Raw genomic sequence first — 20,836 nt, 5'->3', positions numbered from 1 at the left:
GTGAGGGTGAGAATAGGTGGACAGGGCAGATGAATGCGTGGCTGAAGAACTGGTGCATGGGAGAAAGGATCCAAAAATGTGAATATTGGAATCTCTTCTGGGGGAGAAAAGACCTGGACAAGAAGGATGGATTGCACCCGAATTGGAAGGGGACTAATATTTTGTGGCGAGATTTGCGAGAACTGCTCAGGAGGATTTAAACTGGTAAGGTAGGGGTGGGTGGGGGGCAGGGATTGCTGGGACCCAGAGAAATAGTGAGGAAAGAGATCAGTCTGTGACTGGTCCAGTTGGGAAAGGGACTGAGTTAAACAATCAGAGCAGGAAGTAACAAAGCAGAGAACAAGGTAGGACTGGTAAATTAAACTGCATTTATTTCAATTGCAAGAGGCCAAACAGGGAAGGCAGATGATGGTTAGGAACTTGGGACTGAGATATCATGGCAGTTACAGAAACATGGCTCAAGGATGGACAGCACTGGCAGCTTAATGTTCTAGAACACACATGGTATTGGAAGGATAGAAAGGGGGGCAGGAGAGGAGGGAGAGTGGCTTTTTTGATAAGGGATATATTACTGTGCTTAGGGAGGATATTCCTGGGAATACATGCAGGAAACTCATTTGGGTGGAACTGAGAAATAAGAAAAGGGATGATCACCTTATTGGGATTTTATTACTGACTCCCTAATAGTCAGAGGGAAATTGAGAAAAAAATTGTAAGGAGATTTCAGTTATCTGTAATAATAATAGAGTGGTTATGGTCAGGAATTTTAACTTTCCAAACATAGACTGGGACTGCTATAGTGTTTAAAGGCAGTACAAAGGCAGTTGGAGTCCACTTAAGAGTAAACTCAGGAGGGCAAAAAGGGAAAATGAGATAGCTTCGACAAGTAGAGTTAAGGAGGAATTTAAATGTGTACAAGAAAATTTTCTGATTCAGTAAGTGGATGTTCTGACTAGTGAAGGTGCAAACCGTGACCGACTCTTGGGAAATAAGGCAGAGCAGGTGACTGAGCTGTCAGTGGAGGAGCACTTTGTGGCCAGTGACCATAATTCTATGAGCTATAAAAGAGTGATGATAAAGTATAGACCAGATCTAAATTGGAGGATGGCTAACTTGGTATTAGGCAAGATCTTTCAAAAGCTAACTGGGAGCAGATGTTCGCAGGAAAAGGGATGGCTAGAAAATTGGAAGCCTTCAAAAATAAGAAACTGAGAGTCCAGAGACAGTAGATTCCTGTAAGGGTGAAAGGGGAAAAACTAGGTAAAAACAAGGACTGCAGATGCTGGAAACCAGATTCTAGATTAGATGAAGGGCTTTTGCCCAAAACATCGATTTTCCTGCTCCTTGGATGCTGCCTGAACTGCTGTGTTTTTCCAGCACCACTCTCATCTGGAACCCAGGGTGAAAGGGGAGGCTGGTAGGTGTAGTGAATGCTGAATGACGAGAGGAATTGAGCTTTTGGTTCAGAAAAAGAAGGAAGCATATGACAAGTATAGACAGGAGAGATCGAGTGAATCCTGACAGTACAAAGGTAGTTGGAGTATACTTTAGAGTAAACTCAGGAGGGCAAAAAGGGAACATGAGATAGCTTCGACAAGTAGAGTTAAGGAGAATCCAAAGGGTTTTTATAAATACATTAAGGAGAAAAGGGTAACTGGGGAGAGAACAGGGCCCCTCAAAGATCAGCAAGACAGCCGATGTGTGGAGCTGCAGGAGTTGGGGGTGATAATAAACAAGTATTTTGCATCAGTGTTTACTGTAGGGAAGGACATGGAAGAAATAGAATGTGTGGAAACAGATGATGATATCTTGAAAAATGTAAAAATGTCCATACTACAAAAGAGGTGGTGCTGCATGTCTTGAAATGCATGCAAGTGGATAAATCCCCAGAACCTGAACAGTTGTACCCTAGAACTCTGTGGGAAGCTGGAGAAGTGATTGCTGGTTCCCTTGCTGAGGTATTTGTACCATCGGTAGTCACAAGTGAGGTGATGAAAGACTGGAGGTTGTCTAATGTGGTACCAATATTTAAGAAAGATTGCAAGGAAAAGCCAGGGAACTATCAACCAGTGAGCCTGACATTGCCGGAGGGCAAGTGGTTGGAGGTAATCCTGAGGGACAGGATTTACATGTATTTGGAAAGGCAAGGACTGATTAGGGATAGTCAGCATGGCTTTGTGCGTGAGAAATCATCCCTCACGAACTTGATTGAATTTTTTGAAGAAGCAACAAGGGATTGACGAGGGCAGAGCAGTCGACATGATCTCCATGGACTTCAGAAAGGCATTCAACAAGGTTCCTTATGAGAGACTGGTTAGCAAGGTTAGATCTCGAGAAATACAGGGAGAACTAGCAATTTGGATACAGATCTGGTTTGAAGGTAGTAGACAGAGAGTGGTGGTGAAGGGTTGATTTTCAGACTGGAGGCCTGTGACCAGTGTTGTGCCACATGGATTGGTGCTGGTCCCACTACTTTTCATCATTCATACGAATGATTTGGATGTGAGCATAAGAGGTATAGTTAGTAAGTTTGCAGATGACACCAAAATTGGAGGTGTAGTGGACAGCAAATAAGGTTACCTCAGATGACAATGGGATCTGAATCCGATGGGCCAATGGGCTAAGGAATGGCAGATGGAGTTTAATTTAGATAAATGTGAGGTACTACATTTGGAAAAGCAAATCAGGTAAGGTCCGAGGGAGTGTTGCTGATCGAAGAAACCTTGGAGTGCAGGTTCATAGCTTCTTGACAGTAGAGTCGCAGGTAGATAGAACAGTGAGGAAGGCATTTGTATTGCCTTCCTTTATCGGTCAGAGCATTGGGTAGGAAAGTTGAGAGGTCACGTTCCAGCTGTATAGGACACTGGTTAGGCCACTTTCGGAATATTGTGTGCAATTCTGGTCTCCTTCCTAACAGGAGGATGCTGTGAAACCTGAAAGGGTTCAGAAAAGATTTACAAGAATGTTGCCAGGTTTGGAGGATTTTAGCTATCTGGAGAGGCAGAATAGACTCGGACTGTTTTCCTGGAGCGTCAGAAGCTTTTGTGGGGGGGGGGGGGTGACCTTCGACACCATAATCCTCATGATTTTATAAACAGACAAGGTCTTCTCCCTGGGTTGTGGAGTCCAGAACTAGGAGGGCATAGGTTTAGAGTGAGAGGGGAAAGATTTTAAAAGGGACTTCAGGGACAAGTGTTTCATGCAGAGGGTAGTGAATGTATGGAATGAGTGTCAGAGTAAGTGATGGAGGATGGTACAACTAAGGCATTTAAAAGGCATCTGGATGGGTATATGAACAGGAAAGGTTTAGAGCGATAGTGGCCAAGTCCTGGCAAATGGGACGAGATTAGGTTAGGATAACTGGTTGGCATGGACGAGTTGGACTAAAGGGTCTGTTTCCGTGCTGTACACCTCTACGACTTTGCTTCAGGACTCTGAAATTGTTCATGAAAACCACTTCAGTAATCTGCCCAGTTTTAAGACTACAATATACAGGAGCAGCATGAGGCCATTTGGCCCATTGAGTCTGCTCCACCAGTCGATCATGGCCGATATGTTTCTCAACCCCATTCTGTTGCCTTCTCCTCGTAACCCTTGATCCCCTTACTTATCAAAGACCTATCCATCCCTGTCTTAAATGCCCTCAACGACTTGGCCTCCACAGCGCTCTGCAGCAATGAGATCCACAGATTCACCATCCTCTGGCTGCAGAATTTCCTCCTCATCTCAGTTCTGAAGGGCATTCCTTCACCCTGAGCCTGTGTCCTCTGATCCTCGTTTCTCCTACTGGTGGAAACATCTTCCCCACATCCACTGTATCCAGTCAGAGTCACGCAGCACGGAAACAGATCCTTCGGTCCAACCAGTCCATGTTGACCATAATCCCAAACTAAACTAGTCCCACCTACATGTACTTGGCCCAATATCCCTCTGAACATTTCTTATTCATGTACTTATCCAAATGTCATTTAAATGTTGTGACTGTAGGCGCATCTACCACTTCCTCTGGAAATTCATTCCACACGTGAAGCACTCTGTGTAAAAATGTTACCCCTTATTTTGTTTTTAAATCTTTCTGTTCTCACCTTAAAAATATGTCCGCTAGTCTTGAAATCCCTCATTCCAGGGAAATGACTCCCTGCATTCACCTTCTCTGTATCCAGCAAGATTTTATAAATCTCAAAGAAGACCTGAAATGTTAGCTTGCTCTCTCTATGTGGACGCTGCCTGACCAGCTGTGATCTCCAGCATTTGTTGTTTTCAGGACGGATTCCAGCATCTGTCGCAATGCGCTCCTAAATGTTGGCTACCTCTTTCCAGATCCTTTGAGACTCAACCTTACTCAACAATCCACTGTGCGGTACAGTCAATAAAGTTCCACATTGCATCTCTTTCAGCACACACGGGCAGCACGTAGCTCAGTGGTTAGCACTGCTGCCTCACAGCACCAGGGACAAGGATTTGACTCCAGCTTCAGGTGACTGTGCAAACTCCACACAGACATTGTCCTCCCCGTGGCTGTGTGGATTTCATCTAGATGCTCCGGTTTCCTCCCACAGTCCAAAGATGTACAGGTTAGGATGAATTGGCCATGCTCAATTGCCCCATAGTGTTCAGGGATGTGTGGATTAGGTATATTAGTCGGAGGTAAATGGAGAGTTGTTGGGCCAAATGGCCTCATTCCGCACTGTAGGGATTTGATGTGGCAACCCCCCAGCTGTTTGCACTTCCTGTAGGGGAAGTGGGGACGGGCCGAAAGTTCAGTGTGTGTGAAGCGAAAATTAAACGTAGTGCTTTGCGTGAGCTCAAGCTGAGTGACTTGGTGGCGGGACTGGAAAAGGAAGGTACAGTGTCTGTGGTTAGTGATGCTGCCTCACGGCACCAGAGAGCCAGATACAATTCCAGCCTCGGGGCCGTTGTCTGTGTGAATATTGCACATTCTCCGTCTGGTGTTTGCGGCGGATTTCTTCCAGTGCACCTGTTTCTTCCCACTATCCAAAGATGTGCAGGTTTGGGTGAATTAGCCATGTTAAATTGTCCATAGTGTCCAGGATGTGTAGGTTAGATGCATTAATCAGGTGTAAATGTAGAGCAATCAGAGGAGGGTAATGGTGCTTTCAATTTCATGGAATTCCAAAAGAAAAGAATGTTCCGCATAAAGTCGAATTGCTTGTTCTGAATTTCTACCCTGACTGGCAGTGATGACTTTCATAATCTGTTTTTTCCAATGCATTTGAAGATTTGAAGACTGAAGTTTCAAATTCAGTAGTTGAAGGGCTTATGCCCGAAACAGCAACTCTCCTGCTCCTTGGATGCTGCCTGACCTGCTGTGTATTTCCAGCACCACACATTTTGACGGACTCTCCAGCGTCTGCAGTCCTCATTTTCATGTCAATGACAGGCAGTCAATCAATCCATTGGGACTGTAATGATTTTTGACTATGATTCTGTGAGAAAGAGCAAAATTCTTTGGTTTCTGTTTCAGTACGCTTTCAGCATCAGTGGAGCTGGATGAGAGACACTACTGTGGCAGCGCATTGAATGTGCAGCCTGTCACAATTATGCAGCCTGGAAAGAGGAATTCACGGCAGGGAGGGTTTGTACACGCGTTTGTGTGCAGCTGAAGCTTTGGCCATGGAGAAACCAGAGGAATCTCGCCCCATGGAGAAACCGTGGAAGTGTGGTGACTGCGGGAAAGGCTTCAGTGTCCCATCTGCCCTGGAAATTCATCAGCGCAGTCACACCAGGGAGAGGCTGTTCTCCTGCCCAGAGTGTGGGAAGGGATTTATCCGCTCTTGCCACCTGCTGGACCACCGCCGAGTCCACACTGGGGAGAGACCATTCACCTGCCCCGAGTGCGGGAACAGCTTCACCCACACCTCCCACTTGCTGGCGCATCAGCGTGTCCACACCGGGGAGAGGCCCTTCCCCTGCTCTGACTGTGGGAAGGCCTTCAGCAAATCCTCTGACCTGCTGAAGCACCAACAGGTCCACACGGGGGAGAGGCCATTCAGTTGCCCCGAGTGCGGGAAGGCCTTTAGCGATTCCTCTGCCCTGCTGAGGCGCCAGTGAGTCCACACAGGCAAGAAGCCGTTCCCCTGCCCTGAATGTGGGAAGGGCTTCAGCAGTTCCTCCTCCCTGCTGACACACCAGCGGGTCCACACTGGGGAGAGGCCATTTGCCTGCCCGGAGTGTGGGAAGAATTTTCCCCAGCCCTCCCAAATGCTGACCCACCGGCGGGTCCATACTGGGGAGAAGCCATTCTCCTGCTCAGTGTGCGGGAAGGGCTTTGCAGTCTCCTCCAACCTCGTGGCCCACTGGTGGGTCCACACGGGGGAGAGGCCCTTCAGCTGTCGCGAGTGCGGAAAGGCTTTCAGCAATTCCTCCCACCTGCTGAGGCATCAGCGGGTCCACACTGGGGAGAAGCCGTTCTCCTGCCCAGAGTGCGAGAAACGCTTTAACTGCTCCTCCCACCTACTGACCCACCAGCGGATCCACATGGGAGAGTGGCCGTTCTACTGTCCTGAGTGCAGGAAGGGCTTCAGCAATTCTTCTGCTCTGCTGACCCACCAGCGGGTCCATAGAGGGGAGAGGCCATTCGGCTGCCCTGAGTGTGGCAAGAGGTTCACATTTTCCAGCAACTTGCGAAGACACCAGTGGGGGCACCAGTGCTCCCAACAATCGGATACTGCCAGTGACGCTACTGTGGATTAAACCTTGTGCCCCACTCTTAAAAGCCCACCAACTTTCCCACTGTACCAATTGTCAAAAAATTTCTGGACTGCACACTGCCTCGCACCCCCAAGTGCAACTCTAAAGTGGCTCGGGGCGACATGGTGGCTCAGTGGTTAGCACAGCTGCCTCATAGAGCCAGGGAATCGGGTTTGAATCTACTGTTTGATTATCCCATGTCTGCATGGGTTTCCTCCGGGTGTTCCGCTTTTGCTCCCACAATACAAAGATGTACAAGTTAGGGTGAGTTAGCCTAGCCAAATTGTCCATAGTGTTCAGGGTCAAAAGTGTGGTGCTGGAAAAGCATAGCAGGTCAGGCAGCATCTAAGGCGCAGGAGAATCGACGTTTTGGGCATAAGTCCTTCATCAGGATTCTCCTGGTCTTCGGATGCTGCCTGATCTGCTGTGCTTTTCCAGCACCACATTCTTGACTCTGATCTCCAGCATCTGCAATCCTCACCTTCTCCAAGTAAATGTAAAGTAATAGGGTTAAGAGAATAGGTCTGGGTGGGTAACTGTATGGAGGGTTGGTGTTGCCTTGTTGGTCCAAAAGGCCTGTTTACATTCTGTAGGGATTCTGTGATTCCATAAACTTTGCTTCCAGTGGGCGACACTACTCGGAGTCTGGGACTGCACGTTCCTAAGAATCCGCAGAAACCTAAGACCACAAGACCACTGGAGCAGACATGAGGCCATTCAGCCCATTGAGTCTGCTCCACCATTTGTTAGAAACAAAAAATAATTGCGGTTGCTGGAATCCAAAGTAGGCAAGCAGGAGGCTGGGAGAACGCAGCAAGCCAGATAGCATTAGGAGGTGAAGTTAGCATTTCGGGTATTAACCCTCCTTCAGGACTGAAGAAGGGTTCTTCCCAAAACATTGACTTCTGTATCAGAAACAATTTACCAGGATGTTGGCGGGGGTTGGAGGGTTTGAGCTGCAGGGAGAGGTTATTTGGCTGGGTGAGAGATTTAAAAGGGACGTAAGGGGCAATGTTTTCACGCAGAGGGTAGTGTATGTATGGAATGAGTTTCCAGAGAAAGTGGAGGCTGGTACAATTATACCACTGAGAAGGCATCTGGTTTCGGACATGAACAGGAAGGGTTCAGAAAGATAATGGGCCAAATACTGACAAATGGAACCAAATTAATTTAGGATGTCTTGTCAGCGTTGATGATTTGGACTGAAGGGTCTGTTTCCCTGCTGTACATCTCTATGTCTACCGGTCCTGATGTAAGTTTTAAAATTGAGTCCAAGTAACTTTGAATCGTTCAGACTTGTTGAACTCACCTCTTGAAAGGTTTCAAGTGAATCCCTCCAAGTGATACTGTTTAAAAATGCCGAGTTGGACAAAATATCTCATTAAGTTCGACACAAACCCACAGCTGAAGATATCAGAAATCACACAACACCAGCTTAGAGACCAACAGGTTTATTTGAAATTACAAGCTTTAGGAGCATTGCTCCTTCTTCAATGCTGCTGCTTCATCACTTCACCGCCAAAGGAGCAGTGCTCTGAAATCTTGAGTTCAAATAAACCTGTTGGACTCTAACCTGGTGCCATTTGACTTCTGACCTTGTCCAGCACAATCCAACACCAGCACTTCCACATCAGAATTGACTAATGAGATCGGATTTTATTCTGTGTGATTAAGTGAGATGCTCATCTGAAAACTCAAAACTGTTGGAGCGACAAAGAGACACGAGTCAGTGCTACAGCACGGAGACAGGCTCATCGGCCCAAACTGGTCCATGCCGAACAAAATTTCCATCAACAGTAACCCCATTTACCTGCGCTTGGCCACTATCCTTCTCAGCCTTTCCTCTCCATGTGTTTGACCAAATGTCTTTTAAATGTTGTTAATGTACCAACCTCAACCACTTCCACTGGCAGCTCATTCCATACACAAGCCACACTCTAAAATTTTTGCCCCACATATTTTTTCAATCACTCCCTTCTGACCAGGTTTGTATTATCTGTTTGGAGATGTAGGAGTAAAACTTCACAATAAAAGATTAATACAGCCTTTATTCATGACTCATGATTAAACACACTTTCTCCATTTACAGCTGTAATTGAGAGGCTTCTCTGAATTAGTTGACATGTTTGTAACAAGTTGTGAAACATGAAAGGGTTCTGAAAAGATTTACAAAGATACTGCCAGGGTTGGAGGGTTTGAGCTGTTGCAAGAGGCTGAAATAGACGGGGGCTATTTTCCCTGGAGGGTCAGAGGCTGGGGGGTGACCTTACAGACTGTTTCGCTGTAGAAGTGTTTCAGAAAAAAAAATCTCAAACCTTTTTCCGATTGTTGCCTTTGCCAACATCTGGCCATGAGTGAAGTCCCTTAGCCCAGTCGAATCGGACCCTCTGCCTTTTACAACCCCTCTTGGGAAAAAAAATCAAGATGACATCTTCTTAAAGGAGTAACATCATCACAACAGAGAGCACACAAACAGAAACATTTCTATCACAAGGTTGTACAGTTAACAGGCCAAGATAATGACTTTTCAATTTAGCCAATCAATTTAAATCCGGTGCTTTGGTTACCAATATCTATTAAATTTAAATGTGATGGTTTTGACAACAGAGGACCAATTCTATTGTAAAAACTCAATATGGCATCAAGGGTATAAAAGAAGGGGACAGTTGGACAGAACCCCAGAGCTAACTCCCCATTGCTAGAGCTAAGAGTCCTCAGCACTAGAGAGAGACATCAGCTCGGACAGTCAGCTGTGAATGAGACAGCATCATTTACAAAAAAACCAGAAGATCAGGAATTGCAGGAGGCATTCCTGACAAAAGATTCAATAGAAGGATGCTTAGAATATTCTGGAAGATGTAATCTGAGAGACTAAATTCTATTTCTTGTTGTTTTAGTGGGTCTTGTATTTACTGGAACAGCATATGACAAAAATCCTGTTTCATGCCAGAATCGTCAGTAGTTCGAAGGGATTTATTAGGTTTGTTAATAGTTTAGTTCAGTTGTTCACCATTCAAGTTGGATATGTAAATTGCTTTTTGTTGATTTTTAAAGTATCAGGGATTTATTTTTGTTTAAGACTAGAGCAGATGACACTACTTTTCACACTAATTTTCCGATTATAGGGCAATGCACTCCTCTTTTGGTGTTTCGGTTTGAGATCTCAGAGAGGGGAGGGGATTCAGCATTCGCTTTATAACAGTATTGACGTGCCGTCCTGCTGAATGCAAAGGAGTCATTATTAATCCTAGCCTCTCACTCTGATTGTGGGTGAATCGCTTTAATTTGAATACTGACTCAGAAACTGCACAGACAACCAACTGTTGAATCATAATTTACACTTTATTGTAGGTAGGAACCAAAATATAAAACCCCTCAAGTAAGCAAGTTCACCCTCACCCCCCAAATCTTGGCTATCACCCATATGATGGCGGAATTTAACATTGTTTCTACCAACCGTGCCCATCTCTGGGTCTGATGCAGGGTTGTTCTTCCAAGCACTGCAGCTGAAACGTTCTGGAGTTGAATTCTGGTGGAGTTCCGTCACTTTCAGATTTGTGGTGTAACGTTTCTTTATATTCTAACACCATCTCCCCACACTTCTGGAGACCTCAGGTCTGTAGCTTACCTTCTTATCCTTGAGGGTTTTCCACCTGTTTGAAACAGCCTGTCCTGCAATTAACCCCTTTACGCCAAGGTAAAAACAATGACTGCAGATGCTGGAAACCAGAATCGAGATTAGAGTGGTGCTGGTAAAGCACAGCAGTTCAGACAGCATTCAAGGAGCAGGAAAAATTGACGTTTCGGGCAAAAGCCCTTCATCAGGAATACAGGATTCCTGATGAAGGGCTTTTGCCCGAAATGTTGATTTTCCTGCTCCTTGTATGCCCTTTACACCAAGGCCTTCCTTCTACAAGCAGAATTAATTGTCCTTTTGTCACACAGTTATTAAACACCATTATCTCATCTGTCCAAAGAAACAGCTCATTGTTTTGCCTCCTCCTTCCCAGCGATAGTTAATCTATGTTATTTGTTAACTCCCTTGTAGCAGTTTCTCATTGGCCCTTTCGTTTCTTGGTCCAGAAAGCGTTATTGCTGACTCATGAAGTTATCAAAGTTCTGGAGTTTACAGGACCACACCACATTCCTGTCTGCCTCCCCCAGGAATAACGATTGCTTCTGAGATTCTCGCAGTTCCTGACATTCCTTGGTATCCCCAAATACAATCCAGATGTCAGGAAATCACTAGTGCTGCCCTGACACCAGACAGTCACTGTTGGAACAGAAGGATTATGGGAAGAAAATACAGAAATCCGAAGTGCAAAGAGACTTGGGAGTTCAAGTCCAGGATTTTCTCAAAGTAAACTTGCAGGTTGAGTCAGTAGTTAGGAAGGCAAATGCAATAATCGCATTTATTTTGACAGGACTTGAATACAAAAGCAGGGATGTACTTCTGAGACTCTATAAGGCTCTGGTCAGGCCACATTTGCAGCATTGTGAGCAGTTTTGGGCCTCCTATTAGCAAGGATGTATTGGCCCAGGAGGGTGTTCAGAGGAGGTTCACGAGAATGGTCCCAGGAATGAAACATTTAACATATGAGGAACTTTTGAGGACTCTGGGACTATATGATGTTTAGAAGGATGATGGGGGTTACAATTGAAATCTACAGGATATTGAACGGCCTGGACAGAGTGGATGTTGGGAAGATGTTTCCATTGTTAGGACAAAGTAGGACCCGAGAGTACAGCCTTAAGAAGAAAAGGAAGACCCTTTAGTTGGGAGATAAGGAAAACCTTCTTCAGCCAGAGAGTGGTGTATCTATGGAATTCACAGCCACATAAGGCTGTGGAGGCCAGGTCATTGAGCAGATTTAAGATGGAGACAGAAATGTTCTTGAGTATCAAGGGGATCAAGGGTTCCGGGACAAATGGGCTTGAGAAGGTTAACAGCCACGACTGAATGGTGGAGTCGACTCAATGGGATGAATGGCCTAATTTCAGCTCCTATGGTCTTATGAAATGCTGATGTGTGGAGGGGTGATGAGTGGGCAAAGAGATGAAGGGGGAGTAGAATTAAGGGGAAGCTGGATACAGCCACAAGGGAGAAAGAAATACAAGAACTGTACAATAAATGACAGAACTCTTAGGAGCATTGGCATGCAGAGGGATCTGGAAGTGGAAACAGAGGTGGGTATGGTGGTCAAGAAGGCACATAGGACGCTTGCCTTTCCTGGGTGTGAGAGTTGACAAGTTACATTACAGCTATTTATTTCAACCACATTCGGAATATTGTATGCAGTTCTGGTCACCACGCTATCAGAAGGACGTGGATGCTCTGGGAGAGGGTGCTTTAGTCAAGGGCTAATGTTGCGTAATAGGAGTAGGTGAATAAGTCTGTGTCAGTTACTCTTCAGAGGGTCAGTGTGCACATGTTGCGCCGAATGGTCTTTTCCACACTAGGGATTCTATGTTACTCAGAGGTTTTTTTATTCCCCAGGGTGAAAAGAACAACAACAAAAGGGCACAGGTTCAAGGCAAGAGGAGGGCAGTCTACGGGAGAAGTGGAGGGGAAGGTTTTTCACAGAGGGGTGATGGGTGGTGGAAGGAGGCATCTTAGCAACGTTTAAGGTGTATCTTGATAGACACATGAACGCGAGATGAACAGAAGGATAGAAACCGCAAATGGGCAATAAATAGCAGGTCCAAGTGAGGATTAAGAATTGGCACAGGCTTGACGGGGGTGCCTAAACCAAATAAGAATGGCTTGTGACTGTGTTGTACTGATACAGATTTTCCCCACTATCCAAAAGTGGAGCGTTCCTATGAAACCTTTCATAAGGCAAAATAGCGTAAAGCGAAGAAGCAATGAACATTAATTCATTTATATCGTATATACTGAAGTAATAGTCAAATTTTTGACTACTTTTTAAGGTTAAATTTAGGGGGTCGACTGTTACTTGGATACTACTTGAGGGGCTGAAATTCATGCCTGTCAAGATTCATACCGTATCATAAGCAGAAGCTCAACTGATGAATAAAGCAAAGAAAATTATGGTAATTCTGAAAACTGAGTGGAACATACAGACAACGGACTGGAAGACAGGAACAGAGCCGAACAACCGACAGACTGCAGAGCTGGAGTGGAACATGACGGCCATCACACTGACTCACAAACATGGGTCTGTTGTCTCTGAAGAACTAGGGTCGACTTTTACATGATCAGACTACTTTTCACAACACTTGCAAGAAAAAGAAATCAAACACGTCCAATTCGCCATGCATGGAGAACAGGAAATAAAGTAAAGAATTTTTTAAAAAAAAAGAGATTTCCAGCATTCATACACAACTATACATGTGCACATGTCCATTTAAATACTGGGTAGGTTGATTCTTTGGAAGATGACAATCGCAAAGAAATGAAGCTCTTCAACAAAATGCTGGATTTGGTAGAAAGATTAATTAGTACCCTCACTCCCCTCCCTCCACAGCCAAATCATCACTGGGCAAGACAAAACCCCAGGATCTAAATAACATGCCTACACACACACACACACACACAATCCTACCCATTTTACGTGCAATTACCTCAAATCACATTTATAAAACATAACCATAGGGGTTTACACAGGCTCTCGTACACAATATTGCCTGTGACCTTCTACAGCGCTTAAAGTACTGCAAATCCCATGATGACAGTATTTCATATCCAATGTGTTAAATAACATTGTATATTTTATAAAAAAAGATATCTATACATTATACACAATGTAACATCGGAACAGTTCAGTCAGATGGTACAGCCTGCCCTCCTACATGGATTATAGGTGTATGGAGGATTAGATAGTGATTCTAATAGAAATTATGTTTGTTTTAGGAATGGGAGTGATTGTGGCTCCAGGCTAATGGCGATCCGCCTTATCCCCCGGGTTCCCCCTCAGCCCAGCCCGGTACCTGGTAGAGTGAAGCCGCGGGTAGCTCCAGGCTCACGGTCCAGCACAGCACCGAGTGCAGCCTCTCCTCCAGCTTGTGTTCCGCCGGACTTTACCCCCCGCCGCCGCTCCTCCACCTCCCGCCGCCGAAGAAGCCGCGGGCGCCGGCTCTCTCTCCTCCACCGCCGACATTTTTAATTTGTTTTCTCGTTCACCCGGTAACCGTCACCTCCCCCTTCCCGGGCCCCGGGAATTATACACAAATAAACAATAAACCCCACCGGGGACTGTCTCCTTTTCTTCACAACTTTTGTTTGAAAAGTTCCGGCTTTAATTTGAAATGTATTTTAAAGGTATTTTCTGAGGTAAACGATGCCTGTCTGCCCCCACTCCCTCCGTCAGAAACCGCCCGCTGAGTCGATGAGAAAACCGCAGCCTCGCGCCGCCATCTTTGTTTTTCTTCTTTCTGTCTCCTCCTTCAGTGACGCGCGTCATCCACGCTCCGCCCAATCAGAGCGCACCATTTTCCACCTGACCAATGGCGACCGGTGCCGGTTGTTACTGACAGAGTTTGTGTCCAATTGCCAATTTGGGATAAAAAAGGCGGGAGTCACAATTTTTTTCCCCGTGACTGCACATCTCATTCCTTTTGATTGTCTCTTCCGCAGGGAAGTGGGAATCCCAAACGAGAGGGCACAGGTTTATGGTGAGAGGGGAAAGATTTAAAAGGAACCCAAGGATTAAAAAAAAAAGTGTGAAAGTTAATTCGCCTCAAGAAAAAGCCCCCTCTTACGACCTGAACAAAATAGATTGTTCACAGCCTCTTACTCACTAAAAAAGAAGGATGTTGTGAAACTTAAAAGAGTTCAGAAATTATTGATAAGAATGTTGCTAGGGTTGGAGGGTTTGAGCTACAGGGAGAGGCTGAATTGGCTGGGGCTATTTTCCCTGGAGCATTGGAGGCTGAGGGGTGACCTTATGGAGGTTTAGAAGATCTTGACAGGAATGGATATGAGAAAAAGATAAGATTTTCCCTGGGGCGGGGAAGTCCAGTACAAGAGGGCATTAGTGTTTGGGTGAAAGGGGAAAGATTTAAAACGGCCCCAAGGGGCAACCTTTTCAAATATAGGTTGGTGTGTGAACTGAATGAGCTGCCAGGAAAAATGGTGGAGGCTGGTACAAATACAACATTTAAAAGGCATCTGGATAGGTACATGAATAGGAAGTTTTAGAGGGAAATGGACAAAGGGCTGGCAAATGGGATGAGATTAATTTCGGCTATCTGGTTGGCACATACCGAAGGATTGTTTTTTGTGCTCTACAACTCAATGGTTCTATTTCCACAGAGCCAGAACCAATTTCAAAAGGCTAGGAATAGGCCATTCGCCCCTTACACACTGTCGTCAATTGTGGCCTAACTGAGCATATTTCAATTATTAGTGCTATGTAATGAGCCAGACTTTATTAAAAATCTTAAAGCGAATGAACACTGAGGAGGCAGCGATTATAATATGGTGGAGATCAGTGTGCAGTTTGAAAGAGAGAAGGCAAAATTAGATGTAATGGTGTTACAGTTAAATAAAGGGCAATAAGGGAGGAACTGTCAAAAATTGACTGGAAGCAGAGCCTAGTGGGGAAGACAGTAGATCAACAATGGCAGGAATTTCTGGGTGTATTTGAGGACACAGTACAGCGGTTCATCTCCCAGAAAATAAAGATTATCGGGCAGCGTGGGGGGGAAGAAGACTGCCATGGCTGACTAAGGAAGTCAGGAAATGTATCAACGAAAAAGAGAGCCTATCAAGTGGCCAAGACCACTGGGAAATCAGAAGCTTGGGAAGACTACAAAAACAAACAGAAGATAACAAAGAGAGAAATAAGGAAGGAGAGGATCAAATATGAAGGTAAGCAGACCAGTAATGTTAGAAATGATAGTAAAAGTTTTTTTGCAATACATAAGAAACAAACGAGAGGCAAAAGTAGAAATTGGGCTGCACCAAATTGATGCAGGAAGGTTAGTGATGGGAGATAAGAAAATAGCTGAAGAACTTAATAAATACTTTGTGTCAGTTTTCACAGTGGAAGACATGAGTAATATCCTAACAATTAAGGAGAGTTAAGGGGCAGAGTTGAGTATGGTAGCCATTACAAAAAAGAAAGTGCTAGAAAAGCTAATAGGTCTAAAAATTGAGAAATCTCCTGGCCCTCATGGCTACAGCCTAGCGTTCAGAGGGAGGTGGTTGAAGAATTAGCAGAGATGTTGGTTGTAATCTTTCAAAAATCACTGGAGTCAGGTAAAGTCCCAGATGATTGGAAAATCACTGTTGTAAGTCCTTTGTTTAAGAAAGGATCAAGACAAAAGCTGAAAAATTATACGCCGATTAGCCTAACCTCAATTGTAGATAAAATTCTAAAATCTATCGTTAAGGATGAGATTTCTAAATTCTTGGAAGTGCATGGCTGGATTAAAATAAGTCAGCATGGATTTAGCAAGGGGAGGTCGTGCCTGACAAACTTGAAGAGTTGAAACTTTATTGCTGGAACAGCACAGCAGGTCAGGCAGCATCCAGGGAATGCTGCCTGACCTGCTGTGCTGTTCCAGCAATAAAGTTTCAACTTTGATCTCCAGCATCTGCAGACCTCACTTTCTCCTCAAACTTGAAGAGTTAACAAGTAGGTTAGACTTGGGAAACCCAGAGGATGTTATCTACCTAGATTTCCAAAAGGCCTTTGATAAGGTGCCTCATAGGAGGCTGCTGAGTAAAGTGAGGGTCCATGGTATTCGAGTTGAGCTACTGGCATGGATTGAGGATTGGCTGCCTGAGAGAAGGCAGAGAGGTGGGAGAAAAGGTTCTTTTTCGGAATGGCAGCTGGTGACAAGTGGTGTCCCGCAGGGCTCAGTGTTGGGGCTGCAGCTGTTCACTTTATATATTAATGATCTGGATAAAAGGGACTGGGGGCATTCCCACGATGTTCGCTGACGATACAAAGTTAGGCAGACAGGCAGGTAGTTCTGAGGAGGTGGGGAGGCTGCAGAAAGATTTGGACAGTTTAGGAGAGTGGTCCAGGAAATGGCTGATGAAATTCAATTTAAGCAAATGTGAGGTCTTGCACTTCGGAAAATTCATAAAGCCAAAGTACAAAGAGATCTGGGACTGCTAGTCCAGGATTCTCTAAAGGTTGACTTGCCGGTTGAGCCCATGCTTAAGAAAGCAAATATAAATGTTGTCATTTATCTCAAGCGAGTTGGAATGTAAAAGCAGCAATGTGCTACTGAGACTTTATAAAGCTCTGGTTAGGCTCCATTTAGAATACTGTGTCCAATTTTGGGCCCCACACCTCAGTAAGGATATAGTGGCACTGGAGCATGTCCAGCGGAGATTCACACGATGATCGCTGGTATCATAGGCCTAACAGACGATGAACAGCTGAGGATCCTGGAATTATATTCATTAGAGTTTCGAAGGTTGAGGGGAAATCTAATAGAAACTTACAAGATAGTGCATGGCTTAAAAAGCGTGGATGCTGGTAAGTTCTTTTCCATCAGGCAGGGAGACTAGGACCCATGGGCACAGCCTGATAATTAGAGGGGGTCAATTTAGAATGGAAATGAGGAGACATTTCTTCAGCCAGAGAGTGGTGGGCCTGTGGAATTTATTGCCATGGAGCGCAGTGGAGACCGGGACATTAAATGTCTTCAAAGCAGAGATTGATAAATTCTTGGTATCGCAAGGAATCTTGGTATCTCTATGGGGAGAGTATGATAAGTGGAGTTGAAATGCCCGTCAGCCATGATTAAATGGCGGAGTGGACTTATGACCTTACTTCCACTCCTGTGTCTTATGGTCTTAAGGAAGAGCTCTTTGCTATTCACTGTACCTCCACTCCTAATGATTTTATAAATCTTAGTAAGGTCACCCCTCAACCCGCTACACTCCAATGAAGACAGTCCCAACCTTTCCTTATAACTCAAACCCTCCAGTCCTGGCAACATCCTGGTAAATCTTTACGGAACCCTCTCTAATAGTATTTTTCCTATCACAGAGCCACCAAAACTGTACTCAGTACCCAGAAAGTGGCCTCACCAACATCCTGTGCATCCTCAATGTGATGTCCCAACTTCTGTACTCAATGGGGTGGACAGCGAAGGCAATGGTGCGAAATGCCTTCTTTACCACCTGTCTACCAGTGATGCAACTTTCAAAGAACTATATACCTGAACCCCCTAACTCCACCCCCCTCCCCCCGCCACCACCGCCAAAGTGTCTCTGTTCTACAACACAACCCAGGGACCTTCCATTAACGATACATAGCAAAGCTGAAAATTCTTCGCTTGAAGCCCACTGAAGACGTTACCCAGTAGGTAACGAAACGTCTGGAAATGAATCTTGCAGCTCAACAAGCAAACCTACATCCAAAACCTCAACCTGAGCTACAAATCTTCTCAAAACTCACTATGTCCAGCCCTTCCTTGTTTAGCAAAATGCAACCTCTCACATTTATTCATACCTCTCTCATAGGCGCACACACACATACACCCCACAACACACTCACAGGCTTAAACTCCATCACACTCACACTTCAGTCTTATGCACGCACTCAAACACAAACTCACATATACATACACACACACACACACACACAAAACTCTATGGAGTGAATTTGTATTGGCAGAATTATATTTGCAGATACTTTCAATTTTGCTCAAAAAGCCCACAATCTGCAGGCAGTCAATCCATGCAATATTTTATAAATTCCTACTTTGGAAATAGAACCAGTCTGATTCAAGATTGGAATACTGACAGACTCGAATCTCACATCTTTCATGCATTGTCTGAGCTGAGATGTCACTTTTTTTGATAAAACATTAAGTCATCTCAAGAACGTGACTTTAAAGATGTTCTGGGATTTACATATTAATGAATCAAAACCTGCAACTCATTCTAAAAGATGAAAGACATAACAACAATCTAGGTTTGTTCAATATATCCTATCAGTCACATGACACTGTGATCTTTTGCTATACAATCGGTGTATTATTCCCCGGCCAACAGCTACCCGATGAAGGAGCAGCACTCTGAAAGCTAGTGCTTCCAAGTAAACCTGTTGGATTATAACCTGGTGTTGTGTGATTTTTAACTTTATCTACTCCAGTCCAACACCGGCACCTCCACACCGTTTCCAGTGAACGCAGCCCACATCTCCCGCTGCTGCCAGTAAACTATACAATGCTGATGAAACGGTGCAGTACCTGCACTTCTGAAAAATTTACAACTTCTAACGATACTAGCTACTCATTCACTGCTCCAGCTGATACATGACATTGGAAACTTAGTGCAGGAGGCTGAAATGAAATGAGCAACTTTAAACCAAAAACCTCTTGGAGCTCAAAGCCTTCAATGAGAGACTGAGCCCGGCGATAAGTTCAGGTAACCTTTATTGTGACCCAACGTTGTTACAGCTTCAGATCCCCCCCCCAGCATAAAGGTGTAGAAAAAGTAGCTGCTTTTTAAATAGCTCAAGGTCAAAGCGTGCACCCCCACCCCACACCACCTTACCTTCTTTACTATGGTTACCACCGAGTTGTCAGTTTGTAATTGGATCCTTGGTACAGCCTTAACTGTAGGAAGTATTGCCTCACTCAGCAATTTCAACCCATACCCTGTAAACAAGTAAGTGTTTACCCACTCAATGACCGGTGGCAGTGGTGGGCAATGAAGAGTCAACCATGCTGTTGTGGGTCTGGAGTTACGTGTAGGCCAGACCGGGTAAAGGATGCAGCTGGGACAACTGAGTGAATCCTTCTCTACAACAGCAGTTTCCTTCCCTAGAAAGGGATGTGAGTGAATCAGATGGGTGATGTCCCCCAAACAATCATTTCTTCATGAGTTTCTGAACTCCAGATTTCTGCCCGAAATCCAATTCCACCATCTGCCACGGCAGGATTCAAACCTGGCAGTCCCCGGAACTGGGTTGATAGTCCAGTCAATAAGTCAATTGGCTATCCCTCCTTTAATTCCCCTGCGATGGCACATGAACTCGCTGGTGCCTCCGCAGATGGGAAGCGCGGGTAAAGCCCTTCTCACACTGAGAGCAGGTGAACTGCCTCTCCCCAGTGTGCACCTGCCAGTGGGCCAGCAGGATGGAGGAATTGCTGAAGGCATTCCCACACTCAGTGCAGAAGAACGGCCTCTCTCCGGTGTGCCCCTGCTTGTGGGCCAGCAGGGTGGAGGCTTGGGTATAGCCCTTCCCACACTCGGGGCAGCTGAAGGGCCTCTCCCCTGTGTGGACACGCTGGTACCTCACCAGGTCAGAGGAATTGCTGAAGGCCTTCCCGCATTCGGGGCAGCTGAAGGGCCTCTCCCCAGTATGACTGCGCTGATGAGTCTCCAGGATAGAAGGGACACAGAAGCCTTTTCCGCAGGAGCCACACTTCCACGGTTTCTGCACGGGGCGGGATCCATTGGGTTTCTCCATGGCCGAAGCTTCAGCTGCACACAAACGCATGTACAGCACCTCCCTGCCGCGAATTCCTCTTTCCAGGCCATATAACTGCTTCAGGTTCCACAATCAGTGCGCTGCTACAGTAGGGTCTCTCATCCAGTCCCATTGATGCTGAAGACGTGCTCCAACAGGAACCAAAAGGCTTTGCTCCTTATCACAGAATCACAGTCAAAAACTGTTGCAGTCCTGATGTATTGAGTGACTGTCGGATAATGACGTCGAAGTGAGGACTGCAGAAGCTGGAGAGTCAGAGTTGAACAGTGCGGCACTGGAAAAGTACAACAGGTCTGGCAGCATCCGAGGAGCAGGAAAGTTGATGTTTCGGGCATCAGCCGTTTATCTGTTGATTTTGAAACTTCCATCTTCAGATCATCAAATGCTTTGTAAAAAGAGATTACAAAAGTCATGACTGTCAGTGCAAGGTAGAAATTCAGAACAAGCAATTCTACTTTCTGTAGAACATTCTTTTCTTTTGTTATTCCACACTGAAAATTGAAAGCATCATCCCACTCTCTCTCTCCCCTTCTGTTCTCACACCGCTCTAACTAATTCTCCTGAAGGTGCTGATTCAGGATCTTACAGGGGCAGAACAGCAAAAACGTCAAGACTGACATCTCTCTGAATTTTGGATAACTCCACTGTTGAGAGTGAGCACGTCTGATTATGGGAAGCTGAAAAAATAGTGTCAGTTC

General features: G+C 45.3%; 1 protein-coding gene across 1 annotated transcript in view; it reads left to right on the top strand.

Annotated features, from left to right (window-relative positions):
• Positions 1 to 20,836, top strand: part of LOC148143160 (uncharacterized) — a 223,379-nt gene that overhangs the window by 180,456 nt on the left and 22,087 nt on the right. Inside the window, 1 exon segment of the mRNA XM_087975782.1 lies at positions 5,671 to 6,593. Coding sequence (XP_087831908.1) covers positions 5,671 to 6,593 — 923 coding nt within the window.

This window comes from Chiloscyllium plagiosum, unplaced genomic scaffold (genome assembly GCF_037043375.1).
Source record: "Chiloscyllium plagiosum isolate Xiang-an unplaced genomic scaffold, Cpla_swu_hap1 HiC_scaffold_27, whole genome shotgun sequence".
Classification (NCBI taxonomy): domain Eukaryota; kingdom Metazoa; phylum Chordata; class Chondrichthyes; order Orectolobiformes; family Hemiscylliidae; genus Chiloscyllium; species Chiloscyllium plagiosum.
Note: the sequence above shows the minus strand (reverse complement) of the source record. Positions and strands in the feature narration are given on the sequence as shown.